This window comes from Spodoptera frugiperda, chromosome 8 (genome assembly GCF_023101765.2).
Source record: "Spodoptera frugiperda isolate SF20-4 chromosome 8, AGI-APGP_CSIRO_Sfru_2.0, whole genome shotgun sequence".
Taxonomy (NCBI): domain Eukaryota; kingdom Metazoa; phylum Arthropoda; class Insecta; order Lepidoptera; family Noctuidae; genus Spodoptera; species Spodoptera frugiperda.
The window spans coordinates 10,348,716-10,375,435 of NC_064219.1; the positions used below are offsets into that span (position 1 = coordinate 10,348,716).

Here is a 26,720-nt window from a genome sequence, read left to right on the forward strand (position 1 = left end):
AGTACTTAGTGGTTACCTTTTTTTCTTTTTCTGTTTTTATCTCAGTTCTAAAATTGTGGTCGCATGTGCGACTGCCAGATATCGAGTCTCGGGTTCAATACCCGGGTCGGGCAAAGTGTTACTGGACTTTTTTGGGTTTTCGAAAATATCTCAGTGGTAGCACGGTGTCTGGAATTGTGCCCAGTATGTGACAATAGGCTCCTATTACTTGGACCTTCTAACACAAATGGTGATAAGTGGGTGTACAATGTGTAGCGGCATTATGTGATGTAATGTGCACCACTGCCTACCCCTTCGGGGATAAAAGGCGTGACGTTGTTCTAAAATTGTCTTATAGAAAATTATCTTCAAGTATGACCAGTGGCTCCTCAAGAATGTTTGTTGACAGTGATTGCGTTGAGACAAATCAATGAATTAAGAAACTGGTTTGTGTTGCATGATGGTTTCGACATGCACGGGTTTCAAGGTCCTCGTCTCTTAGTCTCTAGGGTATGAAGCTGTTGTTTGTTACTGGCTGGCCCAATTTCGATTACTTATATTTATTACAGGCGACCCGCCCCAGCTTCGCATGGGTGCAATGGTGATAAAATCCGTTGCGTAGTTTTAAAGATTTAAGCATACAAAGGGAAATAGGGTCAGAAAAGGTGATTTTGATTTATTCTATGTAGTGATTTTTACATACACGTATATTTTTTGTGATATACAGAATTTGAAATCCGAATGGCGTTACCAATTATTAATAAATTTGGCATGAATCCAGTTTTAAGAAACAAAATTATGAGGGTCCAAAAAAATTAGTGTCCCAAAACCTTAAAAATTTAAAGTAAGGTGACCTCAGTAAGGTAACCTTATAAGTAAGGTGTCAAAACTAGTGTACGGAATTTCGTCACGCGAAAAAAAAACAAAGCCACGAGCGGTACTTCTAGTATATTGTCCAGAGCAATGAACTCCAGTGCAATTGTAACAGAGAGCCTAGCACCTGACCTGGTTAAAGGTCGCTAAAATAATCGGATGATGTCTATTTCCAGAACGTTTTATTGCTAACTGTGTGGGCGGCACTTTAGTTTAAAAATTACTCGGCCTAAATTCAGATTGTTATTTTAAGTGAATGTTTCATTAATTTTTTGCTACATCAATTGGAAAGGCCTTGTTTATCATGAATAATACTAAGATGGTTGGAAGAGGCCGTCTTGATAAAACCATTTTAAGATTGAGAGGGAAAAATCATCCAATAAGATCTCCGACCTTCGCTGAAGCGAAAGGGAGTGTCAGGCTCTTACTGACTCAAAACCTCCCCGTTCCTGCTCCTGCTTTTCGAGCCGGAGGCCCGGTAAACCCGCTAGGTAGTCCGCAGCTCCAGAAAAACGTTGCTCCCTATACAAGGATTTTCTACAGTGTCCTGGGTGCGTTTACAAAATTACAAGTTCATATGCACATGACACCTAGACCCGAAACGATTTGTGAATCACACAAACAGTTCGAACCCGTTACACGTTGCACGCAGCCAGTTGCCCAGCCACCGCACCAACGGTGCAGTCAAAATTGAGAGACAAGCAAAGACAACCTCTTTTCTCCCTAAATGGGTTATTTTACACCTTGCGAAGGTCAAAAATTTTAGCAGATAGAACTAAATAAGGATCGTAGTTTAAGACCTCGACTGCTAACAATAATAATCTGTTGAGGCCTAATCCTCCGCTAGCGCCGGTCACTTTTGGCCCTCATGGCGTTTAATGTGTTAAGAGAGTACCTATCTCTGATTTCTACCGTTTTTTTTTTTTTTTGACGGGGAGAAACCTTTCAAAGGCGCCTAGCTTTTTGGGGAAAAAACTAGGGAGTGTGGGGTTTTTACCGCACTAAAACCTCCCCGGTGGCCACCATCTGCACCTTAACTCTGATTTTTACCTACCAACCGTAAGATAGTTTTATTACTAGGTGTATTGTTTGAGTATTTTTATATTGACTGAGGTTTATTTCCTCTTGCCATGAGTCATCTCGATCGGTGACGTCATTGTTTGCAGATTCAAGATCACTCGCAAGATAAATAGTTCTGAGATAATTCAATTGATTTATCTCGTAAACATAATACAGACATTAGTTTGATTATTCTTCTGTCAAATGCCGGAAAACGTCCACTGATGAACAAAGACTTCCACTATACATATACACACACAACGTCACGCCTTTTTATCCCCGAAAAGGTAGGCAGAGATGCACATTACGACATGTAATGCCGCTATACAATGTACACCCACTTTTTACCATTTGTGTTATAAGTCCCATGTAATAGGGGGTGAGCCTATTGCCATAATAATATACTGGGCACAAATCCAGACATCGTGCTACCACTGAGGAATTTTCGAAAAAATCTCAATTTGCCCAACCCGGGAATCGCACTTCCGACCACTCGGCCAACGAGGCAGTCAACTCCACTGTATGTATACGGTAATTTCACAATTTACGGTATAAAAATAATAGCGTAAAGAGTTTTTAATTACTGTTATCTGTAACGGATAGAGTGACGCATTTGTGTGAATTAGTAAATATGAGGCCATGTAAAACCTTATTATCATCTACGCTATTCGACCTCAATTAAAAGCAACTCATAACTGAAATGGATGTTGTTTAACAAATAAATATAAATAAAAACTCTGGAATGAGCTGTCATCGGCGGTATTTCCGAACCGATACGACCTTCAAGAAAAGAGCGTACTCCTTTTGGGAGTCCGGTCTCCATACGCGGGTGTCCATGGACTGCTGATCGCTTACCATCAGGTGACCTGTCTGCTCGTTTGCCACATATTCCATAAAAAATAAGTTTTGACGATGCTACTATTTATTTTCATAATAAAATAATAAGGTTTCTAACTACTCATCACACAATCGACTACAAGGTAGATATAATAAGTCATACATTAAATGAATCATCAAAACCAAACAATAAAAGATTCGACGGAAAAATATTTGGACCCACTCAAGATGCTCTTAAAATTCTCAACGGTAATAAACATATTCGTAAGTGCGGGTTTTCCATACTTGCTTAGTGACCAGTACAAATAAGACAGGCGAAGTTAATCTGATTATTTGATTATCTCACATTGATATAAGATTAAATATTGAGTCGACTTGATTGATCCGTGTTGGAATCGTCTAGGAATGTTTAAATCAAACTTCCGTTATTAGTTCAAGAAAATATTTTCACAATCATAGTCTAATTGTTATGTAAATGTTTCATATTTTTTCAATTTGTGCAGTTGCATAGCAACTACTTTTGATTTGTTTAGCTTTGCGGTCAGAATGCGAATTCTGAGTAATGTTTAACCAGATATCTTAATCTTTATCATTATCAGGATCCTTCTCGTGTCAGGCATTGATTGTATCGATTACTTAGCGGCCTGTCTTCTCGTCTAAAACTTGGTTTAAAAATAGGAGGTGATCCAATTTTAAAACAACAGATGCTCATGGAAAACTCAGTCATTTCCACTCTTTAGAACGTTTCTGTTTGTTAGTTAATTCATTAACCTACCAGAAATACCTTGAATTTTGTATGGAGCTTATGTCAAAACTGCATCTTTAGTCAGTACCCTTAGTACGACTATGCTTTACATTGAAAGAAAACGAAACGAGAGCGCGTTCGGCGCTCTGTATCCTTAGTACGAATTTGCTTTACGATTAAAGTAATTGAAACGAGAACGCGTTCGGAGCTCTGATAGGTAGGTTTATTCGAGCCGGCCGTTTCGATTACCTTAAACGTAAAACAAACTCGTACTAAGCCCTCTAATAAGTTTATAATATTCAGCGTCAAGTCTCAATAATCACGAGCTACTGCTCCATTCACCTCGTGACCGGTGCACATGTCCTTGCCGCGTTGTTTACAGAACCTAGTGCCTTCGATGCGAGACAATAGACGGCAGATATAAACACTATCGGTCTCGCAATCGTCCAACAATGACCCATTACGGGATTCCGCGAGCTAACAATTCTTTATAAACACCGTGGTTTTAGATCTTCATTATCATGTTGATTGATATCTGAGTTGTGTAGCTACACGGCGGAATTGTAACCGCTAGACATTTGTCTCAAATCTTTTCCTTACATGTTTCTTACACCATGCTTGCTCAAGACGGAATGGCGGTTTCAGACTTATAATTTGAAATTAAATCTAGGTTTTGTCACGATGTTTAAATACTTACCGAGGCTCCGGCTCAAAGAGCAAGAGGAACGGGGTGGTTTTTACTCCATAAGAGCCTGACACTCCCTGTCGCCTCGTCCAAGGCGGGAGACGACATTGAATCATTTTCTCCCCTAAAAAAAAGCGTTCCTCACGATGTTTATCGATATCACGATGTATAAGGGGGAAATCTAGCCCAACATTGTTCAAACCCTAAATGTGAACTGTTCGTAACCAGTGAACTATGAAAAGGTTAATCTAAGTGGAAGTCTTGGAATACATTTTACCCTTGACCTTTCATGGATATGGCAAACAGCAAGTTTAAAGCGTAGTCTTTGATGTCTAAAACTGTTTTCCGAAATCTGACGTCATTGTTCTGTAAGTAGAGTAGTTATTTAGATTTCATTAGGTAGTATTTGATTATAATGTGTGTAGGATAAGTGTGGGAGAGCCATGCTTCGGCACAATTGGACCGGCTCAAACAGTGTGATACCACGGCCTCACAGAAAACCGACGTGAAATAACGCTTGTGTTTCAACAACCTAAATTAATCACCTAAATCTTTAAGATAGACTTTTGACATTAATTCTGGATTATTTTTGGCCGTAAGTCAACGAGTTATAAATAAAGCATTAACTCTTCGACAAATTAGCTTGTTATTGATGACCCTCCTTAACAAAACGACATACAATAAATAACACGCACTGTATTATCGTAGAAGCACGTGACCAGAGAATTTTTACACATATTACCATACATCAGACACAATTAGAATGTTCTCGCAGACAAAAACAGTTGGTTCGGCTTACCATAATATTTGCACAGATTGAAATACAAATCGGATTGGTATAATAACAAAATTCATCCAAAACATAAAATACACTTTCATTCTAGAGGCCTTGATTTGCTGTACGTAGTAAATGATCATTTTACAGGTATATGAGACATAAAAGAAAATACATACGTGTCTCGCGTAGATGGATCCATGTACGGCATACTACGGGTTACAATAATATTGCGAAAAAGAGAGGTAATGTCATCATAATACTATACTGGCTGCAAGCTGCTGATCATATCACATAGATTTCTTGATAGGCCAGACAATTGGGCATTATATACTTAATACAGATTCCACATCAACAGCCCGTACCAGTCCATTACTGGACTCTAGATCCCCTCTAAATAAAAGGTGTTTGCCAGAATTTTCACGCTCATTAGGTGGTTTGAAGAATAGTTTAGAAGATTAAGGTTTATCAGACAGTGGTGCAGCGCAGTCTTTGTTAAATATTCAGTCCCTCGGCTCCCTCTCCCTCTCTCCACACCACACCCACGAGAGGAGTAGGAGTTATGACAAACTTTTAACGTATTCTACTCCGCAGTCACCATCCCTATACATATAATTGCAAATAAATTCCGATTTGTTTCTCTGTAGCACTAAGTCGGCTAATGCATTTGTAACTAAACGTATCTCATGCGGGTCACGTTTGAAATGAATGTCAGTCTGTCATTGTACCGGCGACCGTGACTCGTTGCAACACTCTGCATATATTGATGCGATTACATCGGTCTGTGATCTCGGACTGAGCTACATCACGAGACCTGTACTTGTTTGGTATGTGGTGATTTAATTGGTTTGCTTTTGAGTGGGATGGTTTTGTTTTATGGTTTTGAAGTTGGATTTAAATGTAGTGTTACGTTTCTTTGGCATTTGATTAACTAAAAATCACGATTTATTCACGTAAGTTAATGGGGAAAAGCTCTACTAGTTTCGAGTTACATAGGGACTCTTCATCATGAGTAGGCTAGAGAGGCTGCGCCCGCGTCTGCGCACGAAGTATGTCTCACGATAGTTATTATAAAAATAAGACTTTTTTATTTCTCTGTTTTCATCTTCATCATTATCTTCAGCTCTTTTCTATCCATCGCTAGACATGGGTCACCCCAATACCTAACATATTGGATACCATCTCTATCCAGCCTTTTTTACTGTCTTATATTTTCACGACTCGGCCCTCACCAACCTAAACCCGGCAAGGCTATCCATCACCACCTATCGGGTCTATATTAAAGTCATCTACACATCCTGTTATCGACATTGGACCTTCTCTAAATCACTCACGATCGCATCAAGGCTTCTAAAGCCATTGATATACTTGGCACGTGCATCGATGATCGTGGCGTGAGGATAAAGACATGCCTCATACCTGCTTCATTCATTGGATCCTCAGTGTTATGTTATAGTGTAGAGAGGTCTTGCTTTGTTATAAGTTTGCCAAGGTCTTTGGTGAATGTAGTGATGGGCTACTTAACGGATGTAGATTAGCTTTAGCTGTTTTATAAGCGAATGGTCAATAACTTGAGAGCTAAAGAAGTATACTGAAAGTCTGGTTTTGTATACTGCGACAGTGAAAAATCGGTAGAAATAGAGGCCTACGCCAAAAAGTTTAAAGAAGATCAAGAAGTTAAAGATTTTATATCTATCTATTCGAAGTTTGGATGTATTGTAATTAACACATTAACCGCCATGGGTTGCAAAAATGACCGGCGGAGAATTTGCCTTCAACAGATTTTTGTTGGCTGTCAAAGTATTATGAAATTGTATACCAGAAAAACTTATCTTCTTTTAAGTCATACAAATTCATGTTGACCTTGCAACATTCCATTTCTGCAGCGCAGATAAACATCTTACCTACAATGAGGTAAACAAACTGTATAAATCTTGACAATTATCTTAATTATCCGCCATTATGCATTAAACAGCAGAAAAGGATTAAGATACCAAAGGAATAGCACAAATTACGAGCCTAATTACCTCTTTTTTGTCCAAAAGACGCCATTATAGGCAAATATTCCAGAAGTTTCCATTGTACAATGGAATCCTTGGTGACCTCAATCGATGAACAATACGAACGAAGCGACCAGTTTCATAATTAAACGGTCCGTCGGTACTGTCACCTGTTTGTTCCCACGGCTTAGATTGGTATCGCCTGAATATATTAGGTGAAGATGTACTGTATTGTTTAGTCTATTTATTCTTTTAAAGGGAGAAAAATCTTCAAAATGTAGTTTACTAGCTTCTATCAACGACTTCGCCCGCGTTCCCGTGGGATGAAAAGTATCCTATCACACAAATCAGTTTTTACCCCTTCTGTATACCAAATTTTATCAAAATCCATTAATTTGTTTTTTTTAATATCAAATTGCATCAATAAATTAGTTTCAGCGTGACAAACAAACTTTCACATTTATAATATTAGTGTGATACGGTACGAATACTAGACAAAATAAAAATACAATAACAACAAAAATAATGTCTGTCAATCCGTCCTTTATTCCAGTTCAACGCGTCCAAACTGTCCGTTCCGATGTCCTTAAAGAGTCTTTGAAAATATTTATTATTACAATAATGCCCTCTGACATTAAGTAACGTTTATATTTATTTATTACAGTCGGCACTTACTGACTTACCATTAATTTTATTTAAAAATAATTCCTCCATTATCCTTATTTTTGCCGAATGTCAATTTGTGTTAACCGTGAACTAGGCTTAAGCAAAAACGTGGGCGCGTAAATTAACATACGGTTATAAGAAAATCATATAAATTATGTAATTTAACAAAAACGATTTTTAGGAACTAAATCCTTGACTTTGATCTCCTCTCGGTAAAGTTGGTGCAAAAAATAATGTTCAGTATTTATTTTTTTATCAAATTATAAGGAACAGTTAATCCGTTGTATGTCAGAACGTAGATTTACGATGTGTTTTCTATTGTGTCTCCTCTACCGATAGACAAGAGATACAATAATTGGTAATGAATGATCAGCATTTTAGGGCTAGGCTAAAACTGAGGTGTACTTAAAAAAAGCGATAAAACTGTACTTTTTGTATGAGTTTGCTTTAATTATTTTGAATATTTTTTATTTGTTTTAATTTTTTTCATTAATTCTCTTTACAGAAGCAGCCCTCACGATGAGAAGACATTGAGGCTATCAACGGAGGAGCCACTCCAGCTGGGGCCACCTCCTCGGTCCTGTTACCCTCTGGTGGTGATCTTGGCGCGAGATCTCCGAGACACAGGGGAACTCAGGCCTGATGATACGGTAAGGGTGATTTAACTTACTGCAGACTGCCTAACGTGTTACCGGGGCTCCGGCTCGAAAAGCAGGAGTAGGAACGGGGTGGTTTTTAGTCTGTAAGAGTCTTACACTCACTCTTACCTTGCCCAAGGTGGGAAAAGTCGTTGGATGATTTTACCCTCTCAAAAAAAAAGGTGATTTAACTTTTACGCTTATATTTTCAAAGCCTTTCTTCATATACTTTCTACTCCCGTGTAATAGAGGGCTAGGTGCTATACATAAGCATAGTTCAGACTCTTTAATATAACAGAGAATTTTGAAATTCAAAATCTATCGGTTACCTTAGCTATATTTGCGGCCACTCGACTAAAGAGGAAATCGTTTTAATCATGTTAAATAACAGCTTGTCTGTACGCGCATTACTTCCGAACTATTACTACACCGAATTGAATAATACGTGTTAAGGTATTCATTATTCATAAGCATTTTCCATCCTGAAAACGTAAATTAATAATTGAATAAACATACACAGCTTAAAAGCTCGTAAACGTTTCGAGGCTGCTGGACTAATTTCAAACTACACCGGGACTCATAATGATTACGAGATGGTAGCGTTATCGATGTGATATCACATAGCTAACTCTGCTTGGTATAAGGTAGGAGAAATATAACTCTCTTCTCTCTCCAAGAAGTATAATAAATGTCGTATATGTTACAGGTGGCGTTAATAAGCGTAGTGCACATCAGAGACGACCAGTGCCCGCTGCCGAGCGGTGTGATCGCGCAGTACTTGAAGCAGGCGAACGGACATCTGTCCTGTTTGAAGGTATGCATCCATTCTAACCTACACTTTGGTACGAGGTCCTAGCTTCACTGATAGACAGACTGACAGACTATTTTTTTTTCTTTGTTGACGTTTCTAAAGTACCTAAGTATATGGTTTAACTGAAATAAATGATTTGACTTTGACTTTATGTAATAAGGAAAGAAAGAAGAATAATGAATATTTTAAGTTAAAAGCAGTAATCAGCTCTCAGTAAGTGGTACATTAAAATATGAACAATTGGCAACATATTTGTATGTAGTGTAGTATTGGACCGCTAGATGGAAAATAGAGAGGAGCGTTCTTTGTAACATCTCGCGCTCCCGGTGAAGTTTTACACATTATGTTAAAGGAAAATCCAGTTAATGACATCCCCTCATTGTACATATTTGCTTTTCATTGTTAATACATGTTAGTATTTCTTCCAGCAACTGTACGTGAGCGGCGAGTGCGGCGGTCCGGCGGAGGGGTACGGCGCGGCGCACGGCGCGGCCGACGCGCTGTGCTGCGTGTGCGCCGCGCACCCACTGTCGCGGGCACTGCTGCCCTGTCGACACGCCTGTCTCTGTGCCGACTGTCTGCGTGAGTATAATACAAATTGATAAAATTGTGACTGTTAAAAAAATGTTATAAGGAGCTAATAGGGAGCTATTAAATGGTCACGTTGGAATGGTCATGGCTTGTCGTTCTACGTGGAGGATTAAGGGGGAGTCTTTTGTTCAGCAGCGAACGTCTCTCGGCTGATGATGATGATGAATGGTCACGTTATAAAGATACGTCGCTAAATCGTGAAACCAGAGTACCGAAGTAATTCGGAACATTAACCGAGTTTAATCTTATATTATCTGATTAGGCTGGCTTAACATAAATATATGGGGCAATAGAAGGCATATTGCTTTGTAAAGGAACAACTTTTAAGATAAAAATCTAAAACCATCCCCTTCTATGATTGCAGCGAAACTGGACAAGTGTCCGATCTGCCGCAGCGTGATCACGAGCTACTTCTGCATCCGCAACGACGACGAGCGCGACCTCACCGAGCTCAAGCAGCAGCGGTTCTTCAACCGGCGGCTCTTCAACCTCTTCCACTACCACTAGCCAGGTAACTTATCAACTTATATGTATGTTTATTGTTATGGAATAGGCGGGATTAAAGTGTGGGAGAGCCTTGTTTGGGCACGATTCGGTCGACTCGACCGGATAATACCACGGCTTCACAGAAAACCGGCGTGAAACAACGCTGGCGTTGTGTGAGTAAGGTTACCGGAGGCCCCGTTTATCCCCACCCCTTCCCAATCTTCTCAATTTTCGATTCCCCAACAACCCATAAATGCCTAACCCCCAAAAGGCCGTGTAACGCCTCTGGTGTTTCTCCGCTGATTCGTCAGCTCTTTTACATACCATAAAAATTAGTAGACGGATCACCTTATGGTAAGCAATCAATGCCACCCATGGACAATCAAGAACACTAGGGGAGTTACAAATGGGTTACTTACTGATCTTTTGGGAGTGGATGAGACACACAAGATCGCATGATGGATCTTCTGGTCCGGCAGTTTCGTGCTTGTTGTTATGAAACCGTCATATGTAGCCGGCTACTTTGAAATGTAACCTGGGTTGGATATCCTTGTGGAACAATTCTGATCCACATATTCTAAATGATTGTCCCGGATCTGAGTAAGAAGTATAGTAGTCTGGTCTAGTTTTTAAACGCACCTCACAGAACAGAATAATATACTAGAGTGGAGCAACATTCAAGAAATAATAGAATCGAATTAATCCTTGCTGCAATAGATATAAGGCACATTTTCGAACACTTTCTGCGTAATTTAATAAAATAATGAAGTTTCTATAATTTCCTATCCTCTTATTTCAGGTGACGCAAAGCAGTGACTGAAGATTAGACGTGGAAGTCCCGTAGTGACATATTACGACTTACCACGCGTACCAACCGTGTGATAATATAAAATATTAATTAAAAACAATCCTCGACTGATAACAGGAATATAAGTTAAAACTACGTAAAAAAAAACTAATATTATTAACAATGAACCTTAAAAGACAATTTTAGAAATTAAAGTGAAATTTTATGTGATTATAATACGTGGATGAGTGAATTAATGGAGTGCTGTGCGTAAATGATCGACGTTTGCTGTAACTCTCTTCGAGGACTGAGATAAGTATTCCAGTGTTTAATAGAAGCTGGTGGAAAATTCTCGGCGATGTTAGTACTCTGGACGTTAATCAATCTGTTACATTTCTGGTTGACTGGTCAATTTCTTTGTTTGTGAATTATTATTATGTGATATGCAATAGAATTTGATTTTAAATCTTACCTTATTAGTGAAATTCTGATTAGAAATCTAATTGTAGGAAAAAAAAATTATAACTTGAAATTCCTTGTTTTGTGTCGTTGTACGGCTTACTCACTTAACTGGACCCTTATACGAGTTTGCTTTACGTTTAAAGTAATCGAACCGAGAGCGCGTTCTGCGCTCTGATTGGCCGGCTTGAATAAACCTACCAATCATAGCTCTAATCCAAGGGTACGGAACTTATACTGCTTTAGTTTCTCTAAGTCTTCGTTAGAGGCGCTGCTTATTTATGAATGAAAACGTTTCGAAAGGACGTAACGTTTGCTGTCAAAACTCATACTAAGTGTACAGAACAATATGGCGCCTTACTCGCCGTTATAGGCCTCTAGCGTGTCTTGTAGTGAGTGAGTAAGCCATACAAAAAAATTAATCAAAACACAAAAATAACTTTACAAAAAAATCACAATAAAGAAAATTGCTTATTAATTCTCTATGCAATTTGTCAATTGAAAAAAATATTACTTATTCATCTTCCTCTATGCAATATAATTTAAATTAAATATAACTCAAAGTTATATGTTTAATTCATTATTTTATTATCATTATTATATGTATTCCGTTATGTGCAATATTCAAATATTATTTACTTGGCATGAGGCTTTTTATTCATACTTTAAATTGTCATTATTTAAATACAATATTTATATAACAAATTATAGTTATCTCATGTCTAATAGGTATGTCCAAAATGGGTGTTACACCTAAAATTTATATTTGATTTGACTTTCATTTACATTAAAATAATTTCTGTGATTATAAAAAAAAGAAAAATATTTTTGTTTTATAAGATAAATATTTATTTGCTTTCTAAAAAGACTCCTTGACTATAAACATGTAAGGGCTATTATTATTTGTCAGACATGATATGATTCAAGACGATACTAAAATACATACATTGCATGTAGTTTAACAGTTTTATGTTTAAAAATACATAACATCACATCACGTCGGTAATAAAAAGGTTGGCAACCATGAGTTTCTAGTGTGATCCTCGATTTGGGAAAATCAATGTCAAAATTCTCGGTAGACATCATGAAGTACTCTGCAAAGCACTATTTTATCTCTGCATATCCGTTCTGATAATAGCTGTCGTGATGTCATGTTAGGAAAGAAGTTAAAATATTACGTTACAATTTATCCTATTTTTTTTTTCTGTATTTCAGTACTCATGGCTAATATGTAAAAGCATGTATGTTTGTATGTATGTATGTGTGGGTGGAAATTTTGGAAAACTGTGATAATATAAGCTTTGTAAATTTGCTGTAATATGTAAATATCAAAATATGATAGTGATTAATGTAAACTTTTCAATGTACGATGATACGCGCCCTTTGAACGTCGACTCCTAGACTAAAATGTAAGATATAATGAAAAAAATAGCAAAATTATAATATAAAAAGCACATAAACACATTTATAAATAAAATTATAGAATTATTCAGCTTGTGAAGCTTGATTTTAGGTAAAATTGTAACTAAAATATTAGTAGACACGAAATGTTTCAATTATTAATTATTATAATGTCGATGTTCATTGGGTACAAGTTAATGTTACTACTAGTGGAGACTGCTGCTATTATCAAACTAATTAATTTTGGTTCTTATTTCCTATCCTACAAAATAGAACTTAAAATTCTGTACAAAATCAATCAACACTAATTAATAAAAATATTAGAAGAAATAATTCTCTAATTTCTCAACAGTTTAAATCTACAATAATAATAATTTCACTTTGGTTGTGTTATCCTACTAATGTTATAAGTAAGTTGTATGTTTTGTTTGTTTGTTACTCCTTTACGTATATTGTGGTCTGGAATAACGATGGCAGAAGCTAGTTTAAAATAAGTTTATGTGACATTATGTTATTACTACTTACAAAGAGAATTTTGCAATACGTTAAAATATTTTGGTACTCCAGTCCCGTATTTGATATAATAGCTATATTAGCAGCAGTCTCCGAGTCTTAGCTAGTTTCCCTCAGTAAGGACTATTTATGCAGTCAACTAAACATAGTCATATACTAGAAACATTGTAATTATAAACATTATGTATCTGCAACTTGAGTTTCAACTGAAACTAGAACTTATATCCATAGTATTATGGTCTCTTTTGAATTGTACGTGAAAATTATATATATTTTTTTAAATATGAAAAGGTTTTTTTAGTTATTTTTTGTTATTTTCAGTTGAAACCGGTTTTGGTTGAAATTCAAGTTGTGTTCAGATTAGAGATGAAAACTCCCAGGAAAGTTTCCATCTATAAGGAAAGATTCCTGAAAAATTCCATAGCTTCCGGAAGTTTTGGAAGTTTATAAAAAATATTATAATATCACTGAATTATAGCATTATTTCCCTTTTTTAATTTTATTATTATAAATGGAGTAGGTACTAATTTTGAAAAGATGCAAAAAGAAAAATATGAAAATAATTCGAAGACTTTAAAGTTACCAAGCCCAACACGATGGGGAGGTTTTGTAATAATGATGGAATCCTTTCTTAGTAACCGAGAGGCTCTCGAAGCGACAATGATTTGTCAAGATTTAAGCATTAATCGGGAAATTAAGCAACATGTGCTTACGGAAGACATTTGGATCAAGGTCAATGCATACCACAATATCTTAAAGCCCATCCTTGTGGCAACTACTAAACTAGAATCAGACGCTGCAGTTATATCTGAAGTACCCCAAATGCTTGATTATGTTAAAGAAATTATGTCTAGCGCTCTAAGTACTTGCGAAGTCGTAACAGAAGAAGAGGAACGGTACATTATTGGAGCTATTGGGAAAAGGCAGCATTTCGTTGAGAAGCCCATTCATTTTGCGGCCAACATTTTAGACCCCAGATTTAGAGGGCTTAAGCTGACACCTGAAAAAGTTGCGAAAGGGCAAGAATTCATTAACCAATACGCCGGAATACTTCAAAAAAATACTGCTAAGATCATGGCAAACTTAGCTGAATACCGCGCAAAAAGTGGTTTTTACAGTCAAACTGGTATTTGGACTACTGTTGATCATATTGAACCAAGAACTTGGTGGAGAGGTCTCTGTAACTGCCAAATTCTATCATCCGTTGCCAGAAAATTGTTATCTATACCTCCATCTTCAGCGTCTACCGAACGAAATTGGTCCCTTTTTGGAAATACACTGACTCGTTGTAGAAATAGAATTACAACTGAAAGACTGCAGAAGCTGATTACAGTGCGAGCCAATATAAGATTGTTATCCGATAACCCAAACGAAAATGTTTATTTTGCTGATAAGGAGGAGGAATATATCAGTGATTTAGAGGAAGAAGAAATTGATGAAGATATAGAAGAAATTAGCTTCCAAGAGCCAGAAGCAAGCTTATCTAATTTTAATGTGTCAGAATCAGAGAATTCAGAGGGAATTGATCCTACACAAGATTCATTGAATTAGATTTTAGCAGAATCACTAATGATAAAAACTTAAATTAATGTTTCGATTATTTAATTAGTATTTTTATTACTTTACGTTCCTTAAATTATTTCGTATTTAACAAAGATTGCATCTATTATGCATTTCAAGTCATTGTGGTTACCTAAAATAAAAAAACGTTGCTTTTTTTCAAGAATATTATATTTTTGATAACTTCCAAAATTCCCTTGTTTTGGAAACTTTCCAGAATAATTCCGGAATTTTACCTGGAAAACTTCCAAAGTTTCAGAAACATTCCGAAATTTTCATCTCTAGTTCAGATACTATAAATATGTGAATAAAGCAAACGATGGGAGTATTCATAGAAATAATGGAATAAAATATTTTTCTATGGTACCACGTAGTGTAGGTGTTATGTTTTAGTCCTATGTAGTCTTCCAGATACCCTAATGTAGATCTCACTTGAGTTACAATAAATATAATTTACATGGAACACTTTTTCTTTTTGTGCTTTTATCCTGGTAATTTAATAGTACTATTGTTAAATACTTCCAAAAATATAGGTAGTATCGCAATTTACTTTAACGAGCAGACGGATCATCTGATCAACAATCGCCGCCGCCCATGGACATTCGAAACACCAGAGGCGTTACAAGTGCGTTACCGGCCTTTTGAGGGTTAGGAATTTAAGGGTTATTGTTGAGGGGGTAATTAGGTTTCGGGCAACCTTACTCACACAACGCAAGCGTTGTGTCACGTCGGTTCCCTGTGAGTTAAGTTGTTACTTCGTGGTTACTGTGACTATTGCATCTAGGACTGCAAGAAACGCAGCTTTATGTTGCATGATTTATTTACTTCTTGTATTCTGGACTTAGGTTTAGTACCTAGAGAGGTCGACTCATTAGGGAACATGAGGTCTGCGATTAAAATATAGGAAGAAACACTGAATAGGTATTCCCAAATTCCTTAGAAATTGGAAAAATTTGTGTGTGTGTCAAGTCGCAGAGACAAATAAATAAAACACCAACCTACAAAACAAAATCACATTTATTCTTAACCACCTTAAGCGTTACTATCGCTCCTCTCTTTCTGTCTTTCCGCATATAACTGTGACGTTTTCACAGCAGAGTATAAACTAAACAGTAGGTGCAGGGCTTGGATCCTATCGTTCAGTGTATCGCCGGCTATGGGCACGTCGAATAGTCCACAAACAAGGTCCACGTATTGCGATAGACTGCAGTCCAAGGTACCGGGAGGGAAGCCGACCTCATTCAACGTCTCCTCCATAGACTCCGGCCATTCTTCCATCAATGTGTCTATGTCGGGCATTTTGCTGGAACAATTTTGTTATAATCTTTTTATAAGCTCACGAGACAAGTGATAGGAAGCTCATGTGGACGTCTTAATTAAAAAAGGATTGTGTTCAAATACAAGACTAAATGATGTCGAAACTATCGCCCAGTAAACTAAAGAGGTACTCTTTGAAAGTTCTACTTGAATAAAGTGATACACAAAGATTTCTTTTTTTTTTTCAAAGATACAAACCTTATCCTATCTGTACGATTTATGGAACTATGGTGCTTAATGCTCACACAATAAGGTCGTATTTACCTTGTATACGCGACAGTGGGCGCGGGCTTGGATAGATGCAGCTCACTCACATCCTTGATCCAACGCTCAATGGCTTTGGAATTCTTCTCCGCGTTTTCTATTTTCTTTGTTACCTAGAAATAGAAAAATAGTCTTTATTACCTTCTATTTCAAAGTCGAATGTCATTAATTCACTATATCCTAAATTTGCAATGCCCTAAGCACGAGTTTTTGGTTGCTATTTATGTGTTTCATATTAACATTACGTGATTTACATTTCAAGATTATATCTAACTAGCGACCCGCCCCTGCTTCGCATAGGTGTAATGATGATATATTAAGCACGTATTATACACCTTCCTCTTGAATCGCTCTACCTATTAAAAAAGAATCGCATCAAAATCCGTTGCGTAGTTTTAATGATTTAAGCATACAAAGGGTCATATGAACAGGGAAAGCGACTTTGTTGTATACCATGAAGTGAAAATAAGTGAGATTCCTGCCAGTGCATCTCTGCCTACTGCTTTTTGTCCAAGTAAAGAGATATTGCCACCACTCACCACAGTAGACTTAGCACTGCTGGTCTTGGAGATGGCTCTGAGCTGCAGATGTAGTAGCGCCGCGTCACTCTGCTCGGCAGCCGGCTCGTCCAGTACCGTCAGCCCTGGAATATTCACATAAGCAATTAGTCTAATTACCGCTGTAGCAAAAGACTCTATACAGCAGTTTTTATCTGGGAAAGCCGTGATCTGGCCATGAATGAGCCGGATCGTATCGGATACGGTATAAGACGGTAAACGAGCAGACGTATTACCTGATGGTAAGCAATCCCCCCCCGTGGACATCCGAAATACCAGAAGTGCATTACCGGCCTTTTGGTGTTTGGAATTTAAGGTTTACTGGGGAATCGAGAAGGAGAGTAATTGGGACTCCTCCTGGATAACCTCACTTACATAACGAAACAACACAAGCGTTGTTTCACGTCGGTTTTTTGTGATATCAGAAAATAACGCACATGCATTGTGTTTTGCCGTGAACATTTTGATCATTTCTACCCCACTTATCTTAATTTTCAGATGTTTTATTTAGCATACTGACCTAAATTATCGATATGCTCCAAGACGTGGTCGGGCAGCGGTGCGGCGCGCACGTTGCAGGCGGGCGTGGTCACCTTGATGAACGCGTCGATGTCGCCCACCGCCGGCACGTACTCCGGCACGAACGGCTGCAGCTTCAGCTCTATGTCTATCTTCTGAGGTGTGTATCTGAGGAAGGAATGTCAAAGATGTCTAACTGCAGCACTCAAAGACATTTAACAATTACTTTAACTATCCCTTAGTAATGATTTTGTATTGAAAACATTTGCTAACGACTGGGTTAAGTAACTTTTAAAAGACTATGAGTATGGCGGAAATACTAGTTTTAATATGTAGTATTTTGGCTTTTCAGTACTAAAAATTGTTTTAAATAAAATTAATCCTTTTGTTTCGAGGCCTTTTAACAGTCGTGAAGAAAAGTCATAAGATTTTTTTATATATCGGCGTTTATATAGGATGACCGATATTTAAAGACCTGATTGTACTCATGATTACAAACAACTTTCCCAAAGAATCTTTTGTTTTATACTTATTCGTTTTTTTTATCACAACAACAAATACCGTATAAAGTATCGACTAGTTTTATTTTAATGTGTAATATTTACAAGCTTTTACTAAATTGTTGATTAAGAAAATAATAATGACAAGTAGAAATGTATTTTGTAGGGACCAGCGCATCAAGCCGCCCCAAACAGCTAAACATGAACTTTATCGCAAAACAATAAAGTTGATAATCTGTAGCTTCACAAGAGGAGTCTGTACCCACTTTTCAGAGTTCATGAACCCCACGTAGGCGGTCTATAGCGAATTAGCTGGGATTGAATGATTAAGTGATTGACAGACAGACAACGTATATTAAAACTAGGCAAGTAGGCACTTACTACTCGTAGAAAACTTTTCAACATTGCAAATTCCATAGGAAGTGTAAGAAAACACTAAGACTAAGTATACAGGAATTAATAAAAACCAGAGTTTTATACATATAAACACAAGCCAGGTTGTGGTGGCCCGGAGGTTTGAGTTGCCCGCTTCGCATACATGAGGTTCGAAACCTACCAATGGCAAGTACCAATGTCACATTTTCCGAGTTATATGTACCTACTTTCTTGGATTATTTACCGCCACACTCAGAGTCATTTAATTGTTACTTAACCCAGTCCTTAGCAATTGCTTTCGGAACAAAATCGTTACTAAGGAATAGTTTCAGTAATCATTAAATATCTCTGAGTACGGCACTTAGACAACACTGACAAACTGTGAAGGACAACATGGTGAGAAAACCTGGGCTTATATTTTCGGATTATAAGTTTGAAATTGGCAACCCGCATTGAGCAAGCATGGTGATTGATGCTCAAACCTTCTTCGTGTGAGAAGAGGCCTTTGGTCAGCAGTGGCTACTTATGCCTATAAGTAGCCACTGCTAACCGACTGTGGGTATGATGTGAGTGAAACACAAGCAAATAAATAAAACTAATGCCATCAAGTCTATCAGAAATACACAATTATACCAAAGTGCAAACGAATAAAAAATAATTGGCAACAATTTGAAAGCTCACCTCTCGACCAGCGATGAGCGGCACATCGCCACAATGGCTAGATGTTATCATAAAGAATTAATTATTTAGATCGGCTTGTGAACATCATATTATTGCAGGTTACATACATGCAGAACCTATGTAGTTTTCTCAAAGAACTGTGAGATAATTTCTCGAACACAGATGCTCGCAAGCTGATCAGAATAATTACTTCTTTATATATAGGTATTCTTTACATATATTTTATTTAAAAAAACGTTGCCCCACATTAGGATTTTCTCCTGTGTCGTGGGTGCGTTTACAAACATACAATTTCACATGCACATGACACCCAGACTCGAAACAACAATCTGTGGATCACACAAAGAGTTGTTCCGTGCGGGAATCGAACCCGCGACACGTTCCACGGCAGCCAGTTGCCCAGCCACCGCGCCAACCGTGCAGTCAAAAATATATGTAGGTAGGTACAGTGCCGGCGTAAGGGCCACTGATACCCTGGGCGAAAATATTGTGGCGCCCACTTGAGGGAAGCAATATTAAGTGTTAGTTTTTTGCGGATCCCATCGGCGACGGTATCGGCGCCCCCGCAGAATTTGTCGCCCTGGGCTACCGGCCCATCACGCCCCCCCTAACGCCGGCACTAGATACTTTTACTAATTGATTGATTGTGAAGTGATAAGTATTAAACCTAAAGTGTGTTGGTATTTGATTTGATACTATACAATATAACTAGGTTGTATTTGACAGGTTACGAGCAGACAGGTCACCAGAGGGCTTAGTACGAGTTTGTTTTACGTTTAACGAGAGCACATTCGGCACACTGATTGGTTAGTTAATTCGCGCTAGCCAATCAGAGCGCCGAACTTGGTTTCATTTCTATTTTTATTTTTTATGGAATAGGTGGCAAACGAGCAAACGGGTCACCTGATGGTAAGCAATCAACGTAAAGCTAACTCGTACTAAGGGTACTGATAGTAAGCAATCGGCGTCGCCCATGATAATCCATAGACACCCACAACTACAGAGAAGTTACAAGTGCGTTGCCAGCCTTTTGGGAGTCATGGAAGGATCTTTTTTTCGTGTTGAAACAACAACGCGTTGCCGTTAAATAGGATTCTATTATGTAATTTCTAACAGTTACTAGAGCGTTTTATTAAAACAAACAAAAAATCTTTAGAAGCGACATTGATGTCAAAAATTACAAACGAGATCACCTGATTAGTTAAATTGTAACCGATATGTTGTAACGTCTCGAGTTCAACTTCCGAGTAACTCGATATTTAGTTGTAATAGTTAATTTTGTATGATATTCAATATGAGTGTTGGAAAGTGGCCCATGAATTAAATACAAGGCGTGTTGCAAGACAGGCTAAAAATCATCCAGTGACTTCTCCCGCCTTGGGTGAAGCGAGAGAAAGTATCAGACTCTTACTGACTAAAAACCACCCTATTCCTACTCCTGCTTTTCGACCTTAATAAACCCGCTAGGTAGTCTGCAACTCCGTGGAAAACCATGCTACATTCAAAACTTAACCTAAAGTAGATTGTATCACAATAAAAAGATATATAAATAATTGACAGTCTTGTATATCGGATTAATATTATCACCGGTTTTTGGCAAAACATAATTGGATTTTTCAGTCTCGAAATTCTCAATTGTTCAAACTGCAGCAGCAGCAGTCAGCACTCGACACTGTCATTATAATCGACAAATTGAACTGTAGACTTGGTTGCCATTCAAGACGAAAAAAAAAACAATATCTTCTGTATATACCTACTCAATTACGAAGTTGATTACAACATGTTTCATTATTCGCAGTAGTATAAGTATCGTATTTTTGCCACTATCATGAATGTACCCACTATCATATCAAACAGGGTTCCATTAAATATTTCATAACACTCTGTATTACGCGCACAAAATTAGACTCAACGGCCTCATTGATACTGCGAGATCTTCGCTACTTATCGCAACAACCAATAATAAACCCTACCACACACAAATTAGAGCACAAAATACTCTTCAGCAAATATCTAGGTTCAAACTAAGTGCAAGGTTGGGCTGTGGGTAGTCTGCCCACTGAATCTATGAAATAGAATCACTATGACCTGATTTGTGCACGGGATTCAAGGCCTTATCATTACAGTAATAGATACGAGTTTTAATAAGCAGGATACATAAAATTTGTAGACTGTAATGGTGTTCAGTAAACATCACTTTGTTGTAGTTTTGATTAAATAATAGCGTGACGCCATGTTTTATTCGAAGCGTTTAAAAATCATTGTGGTAAATTAAAATTAATTTCAATGAAACGTAATGAAATAATAGTTAGTATTGTATTGGCCCTGACTCCGACTGCATCGTTGATTGACTAGTGTGGTGTGATTGCAAACTGCAAAATCATGCATCGAGTGGGGATATCAAGAATGTCTTTGATCTAAACCACGAGCGGGACAAAGTATTTATTTAATTGTCAGTTATAACAGGGAATGAGTGGAAAAAACTGATTTAGAGAGATGACTAATGAAAATACATATAACTAGTAAAAAGTGGGTGGAAATAAACAATGTCCTGCCTATCCAACATAAGGTAAACGCATCGCACATGTGTAGGTATAATTATAACCTCTCCTGTAATTATCAATTCGAAACATGGGGGAAGTGAGCTCGGTCGCAGTCCACCATGTCATTCCGCCTGGTGAGAATAATCTTGAGGCTGGAGGGAGTGTCACTCTTACTAACTAAACACCACCACGTTCCTACTCCTGTACAGAACTCCATCGTCAACTACCTAATTATTTAGTCACTACGTTAATTTAACGGATCAATTCCACCATACACACACAGACACAAGACCTCCAAAATACACCACAATAAGCATCATACTCACTTCATGATGTACTGGAATATGTTCTCCATTTCCGGAGGCACCTTCAAGTCGAGGAAGTTCTTGGGATCGTAGGCCCCCTCAGCAGGGATGACCACGCCCCCTCTTTTACGGCCACTGCCCAACATTGGGTCCACTCGCTCAGGTTCTAAATCTCCTGTATCTGTATCTGGAATTAGGACCATTAGAGGACAGATTATTAGTATAGTAATCTTACTTCCTACCAATAAATGTGAATTTACATTTTTTTTTTTTTTTATTTATTAATAAAGGTTCACCAACAGCTTCTGTATAAAAAATATTAAGTGTAGTAAATACATATTTGTTTTGGACTTATACAGTCGCCATTTTCATCAAAACGGTTGAAGGGATCACGATGAGATTTAGGAAAGAGATAGATTATGGTTTGGAATAGCACGTACACTACTCTTTATCCCGTGGGAAGCGAAAACTATGATTGAATGTCCGTACTAGACTCAAGTCTCAACTCTTACTTGAGAATAGGTACTCTAGTCAGGCCCTGAAGTTTAAAACAGTTGGTAACGTGGTCCACAATGCATTTATGATATCTATGGTGTTCCAAAAATTAAACAACGGCGACAGATTAAAAAAAAAGGAAAGCATTAATACTGCCGATCACCAATATGTAGTACTAGCACTAAAAAAATAAGAGGGAAAATAAGTGTAACCTTTAAATATTACATACATGTCTGTAAACAGATTATGTAAACTAAATAGGTACCTAGTAAAGGGCTTCACAGAATTAGCTAAGTAGAGCGAGACTTGTGTTGTTAGATTCGTCTCAGTTACTGTAAGCACTACAACAAACCACAATTATTTAACACATACAGCCTTGTCATACATTCCATCCTTGTGAGCATGTTAAAAGTATCTAAGTATATACATTTTGCATTAAAAATTTAAATCGTCTTATTTGGGGATTTGTTGAAAAAAAATCTTTTTTTAAAAGTTGCCCTACACTAGGATTTTCCCGTGTGTCGTTGGTGCGTTTACAAACATACAAGTTCACATACACATGACACCCAGGCCCGAAACAACAATTTGTGGATCACACAAAGTGTTGCTCCGTACAGGAATTGAACCCGCTACACGTTGCACGGCAGCCGCTTGCCCAGCCACGGCACCAACCGTACAGTCAAATAACTGAATACATATTGAATTTTCTATTACAGTTGAATACCTGGTTATTACACCTATTACAGTTATTATTATATTGAAATTGTCTGCAAAATGTTTGGACTAAACATCATGTTTAATTTCTTTTGGGCAAAATATTTACACTTAGCACAAATTGTAATTTTAAATCCAAAATATATACAATGATGTAGCATTTTATAGTATAAAAACATCGAAAGACTTAAAGACATCAAGCCCGCATTAACCCGCGTTTACTACGGTCAACGACCTCAATCCTGTCAAAAAGAATAAAATTGCAACCAAGTAGGTTAATATGGCCGCCTGTGTAAAGAACACAGATTCTAGGACATTATCATGAACAAACGCAGCGTATCGCATGATATCTAATGCTGCTGTAAACAAAGCACGAGTTAAAAATATCTTCAACGCAGTAACGCATATTGTTTGTAATAGAAAATGGAGAATAATAAGCATTACAGCACAGCTTCGATGAACGATACCTACTATTGAGCACTAGCCGAAAGTAGGAAAAATGGTAGGTTCCATTAAAATTAATAAACTATAATGGCCTTAGAAAGAAAATTAGCTTTATTATCATTATTATCCTCCGTCTTTTATTACAAAAATGTTTTCGGCAACCAGGGTTTATTACAAACAGAATAAATTATAATACCACTACGTTGATAGAAAGCAAAGAAAAAAACGAGGACTCGTATGCTTCAGTGATGTTTCCAGATGGAAAACTATGCTATGATATTTTTTGTTATGTCTTCGACAATGTAACAAGATCCAATTAGCAATTCCAGTTTTACTTTTAAATCAATCCACATGGTCATTAATGTTTAACCCATTTTGGATCTAATCACTGCCTAATTTAAAACGAAGATTGATCATGTCAGCTTGTCTCTTCGAACACGATAAACTGCAAACTACCAAGCTAATTTTCATACAACTTCCCTTAATGGGCAGAATGATTCACGATGAAAGTTTTATGTGAAATGGAGGAACTGAAGCCGTGCGAAGCCCTGTCGCTCGTAAAAGATAAAAGAAATATGTCCAAATTTTCAAACGACGACGATGTTATTAAAACTATTTTCGTCACCACGACACGGTTGACTGAAAGCGGTGGAGGGAACCGAAATTAGTTTCGGGATGGGATATACTTAATTTTGAAACATAACGACATCTTCACGAAATAAAAAGCGCCAAAACTTATTGCGTTCGGAAACTATTAGAAGTTTACAGATTAAAAAACTTTAAACGACATTATACTGCTTGGTCTGGAAGTAATTGGGGAAAGGTCTATATTCAGTAGTGATGTCTTGTTCTGGTATGATAATTGACGATGAGAAACCTATGTTCATCTTTTGACACAACAATGATGAAAATGATGATGAGAAAGCTAAAAGTTCACATTTTTGGCACAACTATTCACTAACCTGAATTAGATGAATCTTCGCGTTTAGCCACAGGCCTGGATCTGCCGCTATTCTCCTTCATTAGGTCAGCTCTGCTCACTTTGGGGGCTTCCATTGATTTTTCTGAAGGTTGCGACTTTCTATCCGGTGACTGAGACATGCATTAAAGTATATTAAAATAACGTCAGACATTGTTTATGTTATTTTTCTTTAGTTATTTCGGTGAAATATTGATATATAACAGGTAATCAGATGTTAAATATCCCTTAAAATCTAGTTTTAGTTTCCTCTGCAGACTAATAATTACGAAGTTATTGAGCGTAAAAATCAACACTGTTTATCCCATGCATAGTGATCATGATCGTGCATTTGCTCGCACGACCACAGCTATCGCCGGCTAATACAAACATCTAATAGATTCTACGCGCGCCTCAACAGTCTAAAACGATCATGCATCGCTATTGTATCCTAAAATATGCATGTAGGAAGAGCTTCCCCTACCTAATGAAATCTTCGTCGCTTTACGACAGTTATAAACCATTTTTAACCATACCCGGAATAAATAACGTTTGATCATTGAACCCGGTCCAAAATTGTCTATGTTTACAACGGGAATAAACAACTGGGAAGCCAACAGGTGGCGCCATGCGAACTATGGCGGGAGGGAAATTACATCTATGCAATATGGCCGCTACAATAGAAGTTGCCTATCTAAATTCCTTGGATGCCGTAGCGCAAATAAATGCATTTAATGTTTGTCTACTGCTGTCTACCGCTAAAATAACTCCCTAGCGATGTAATTAAACTATATGGACAGTAATTGGAGCGTGTAATGTCTTATATCTTTCACTTCAGTATGTATTGTTGGATTATCACGAATCTTTAACTTGTCGAGCGTTAATTATAATCGTTGGCAAGCGGATTGAGGTATTTGTTACATACTGACCGTTTCTTGCTTACGTTATTGATTAGAAAGGGCGAAAACGTTTTACAATTGTAATTTTGTAGAAAATTGGGTTTAACGTCTATTATGCAGCAATTTTAGAGTTTTAGAAAGGGACTATTTATTCAATTACGTAGTTACATAAGGCAAAACATACTAACCTGATCTTCGCCAGACATATTTTCCAAAAACTTGTCGCCTTCCGACTCGGTTTCGCTGTCGGAATCGAAGTCATGCCTGGCGGTGTGCCTCACTGGAGGATTAAACTTGGACATCGTCGCTTTTACCACTTCCTCGTCACTCGACGGGCTGTCGATCTCTCTAGCGTTAACCACGTTGACCGTCTCGTCATACATCACTCGTGCATAATCGTTGGCCGACCCGTTTTGATCGCTACTCAATGAAAATGTTTGGCAGTGTTTGTCGCACGTTGCCATGGCAACGATAAAGAACCTCCTCGTTCGGAATCCCAACGAGGAAAGGCGGGAGTCTCATAGATGGCAATTTTTTGTCCAAATAGTCGGTGGCACGGCCTGGCACTGATTAGGACGACATAAAGTACATATTTCACACATTTATCAAACGTATGCACGGAGCCGTCCGCTGAATAATTCCGCGATGTTTTGCCCACCGCTGCGCTCGCGTGCAATGTAATGGTAATTTTATTCTCCTGGAGTCCCGAGCTGACATGGTGTAATGATACATACCGAAGCATAATGTATAGCTTACGTGCCTATGGATATATGTATTGGAAATCTATTTAGTCGTGGACGCGCAAATTAACTTAGCTCGTTAGGAAAACTTTCAATTTAGAACAACAGTTTCGAGGAATCATTAGCGCTTAAGCGAAACACGAACGGATATACGCATTAGGTTTAATTTGGACAAATTCCCGTCACAACTACCTTTGTTTGGTCTCTGGTTACAAGGGCGTTAAGAAAGTGTCCCGTACAGTGTAACTTCACACCATTTCCGCAATCCGCAGCGCAACAAAAAACGACCATTCCAAACCGGATCTGTGAATGTGCACTTCGCCGTTAGCAGCACATGTCTGTCTACAGCACATTTCTAGAGTAATAACATAACACGGGCTGCTGTCTGAGTGGGTACACAGACATGTAGTCTTTGTCTTTGCCTAATTTGGTAAAAGTGACGCAATTTTGAAAACGTCTATAGGTAGCTAGCTAAATGGTCCTTTGACCCAGAGTTAGGAATCGAACCCTGAACCTCTTACTTAATATCCTCGTTTGAATGCGA

At 37.7% G+C, this 26,720-nt stretch overlaps 2 protein-coding genes across 2 annotated transcripts in view; one reads left to right on the plus strand and one right to left on the minus strand.

Annotated features, from left to right (window-relative positions):
• The window catches only part of LOC118275801 (cell growth regulator with RING finger domain protein 1), a 44,263-nt gene extending 28,935 nt beyond the window's left edge, over nt 1-15,328 (plus strand). The window contains exons 4-8 of the mRNA XM_050695404.1: nt 8,125-8,269; nt 8,964-9,071; nt 9,497-9,650; nt 10,024-10,170; nt 10,945-15,328. Of these exons, the coding sequence (XP_050551361.1) occupies nt 8,125-8,269; nt 8,964-9,071; nt 9,497-9,650; nt 10,024-10,166 (550 nt within the window). The 3' untranslated portion in view covers nt 10,167-10,170; nt 10,945-15,328. The remainder of the gene's footprint in view (nt 1-8,124; nt 8,270-8,963; nt 9,072-9,496; nt 9,651-10,023; nt 10,171-10,944) is intronic.
• A 536-nt stretch (nt 15,329-15,864) lies between these two features.
• On the minus strand, nt 15,865-26,529 carry LOC118275575 (intraflagellar transport protein 46 homolog). The gene is made up of 7 exons (XM_050695403.1): nt 25,625-26,529; nt 24,542-24,671; nt 21,948-22,113; nt 17,524-17,690; nt 16,986-17,089; nt 16,447-16,559; nt 15,865-16,168 (listed from the first exon to the last, which is right to left on the minus strand). Exons 1-7 carry the CDS (start codon nt 25,898-25,900, stop codon nt 15,898-15,900), a joined length of 1,227 nt encoding a protein of 408 aa, XP_050551360.1. The 5' UTR covers nt 25,901-26,529; the 3' UTR covers nt 15,865-15,897.
• Nucleotides 26,530-26,720: the final 191 nt, after the last annotated feature.

Bases quoted from the DNA above. Each gene is read 5' to 3' on its own strand.
- LOC118275575 (XM_050695403.1), bottom strand. From the start codon at position 25,900: ATGGCAACGTGCGACAAACACTGCCAAACATTTTCATTGAGTAGCGAT. The intron at 22,114-24,541 runs GTTAGTGAATAG...TCCTAATTCCAG, and splicing joins CGAAGATTCATCTAATTCAG to ATACAGATACAGGAGATTTA. The intron at 17,090-17,523 runs GTCAGTATGCTA...TGAATATTCCAG, and splicing joins GGAGCATATCGATAATTTAG to GGCTGACGGTACTGGACGAG.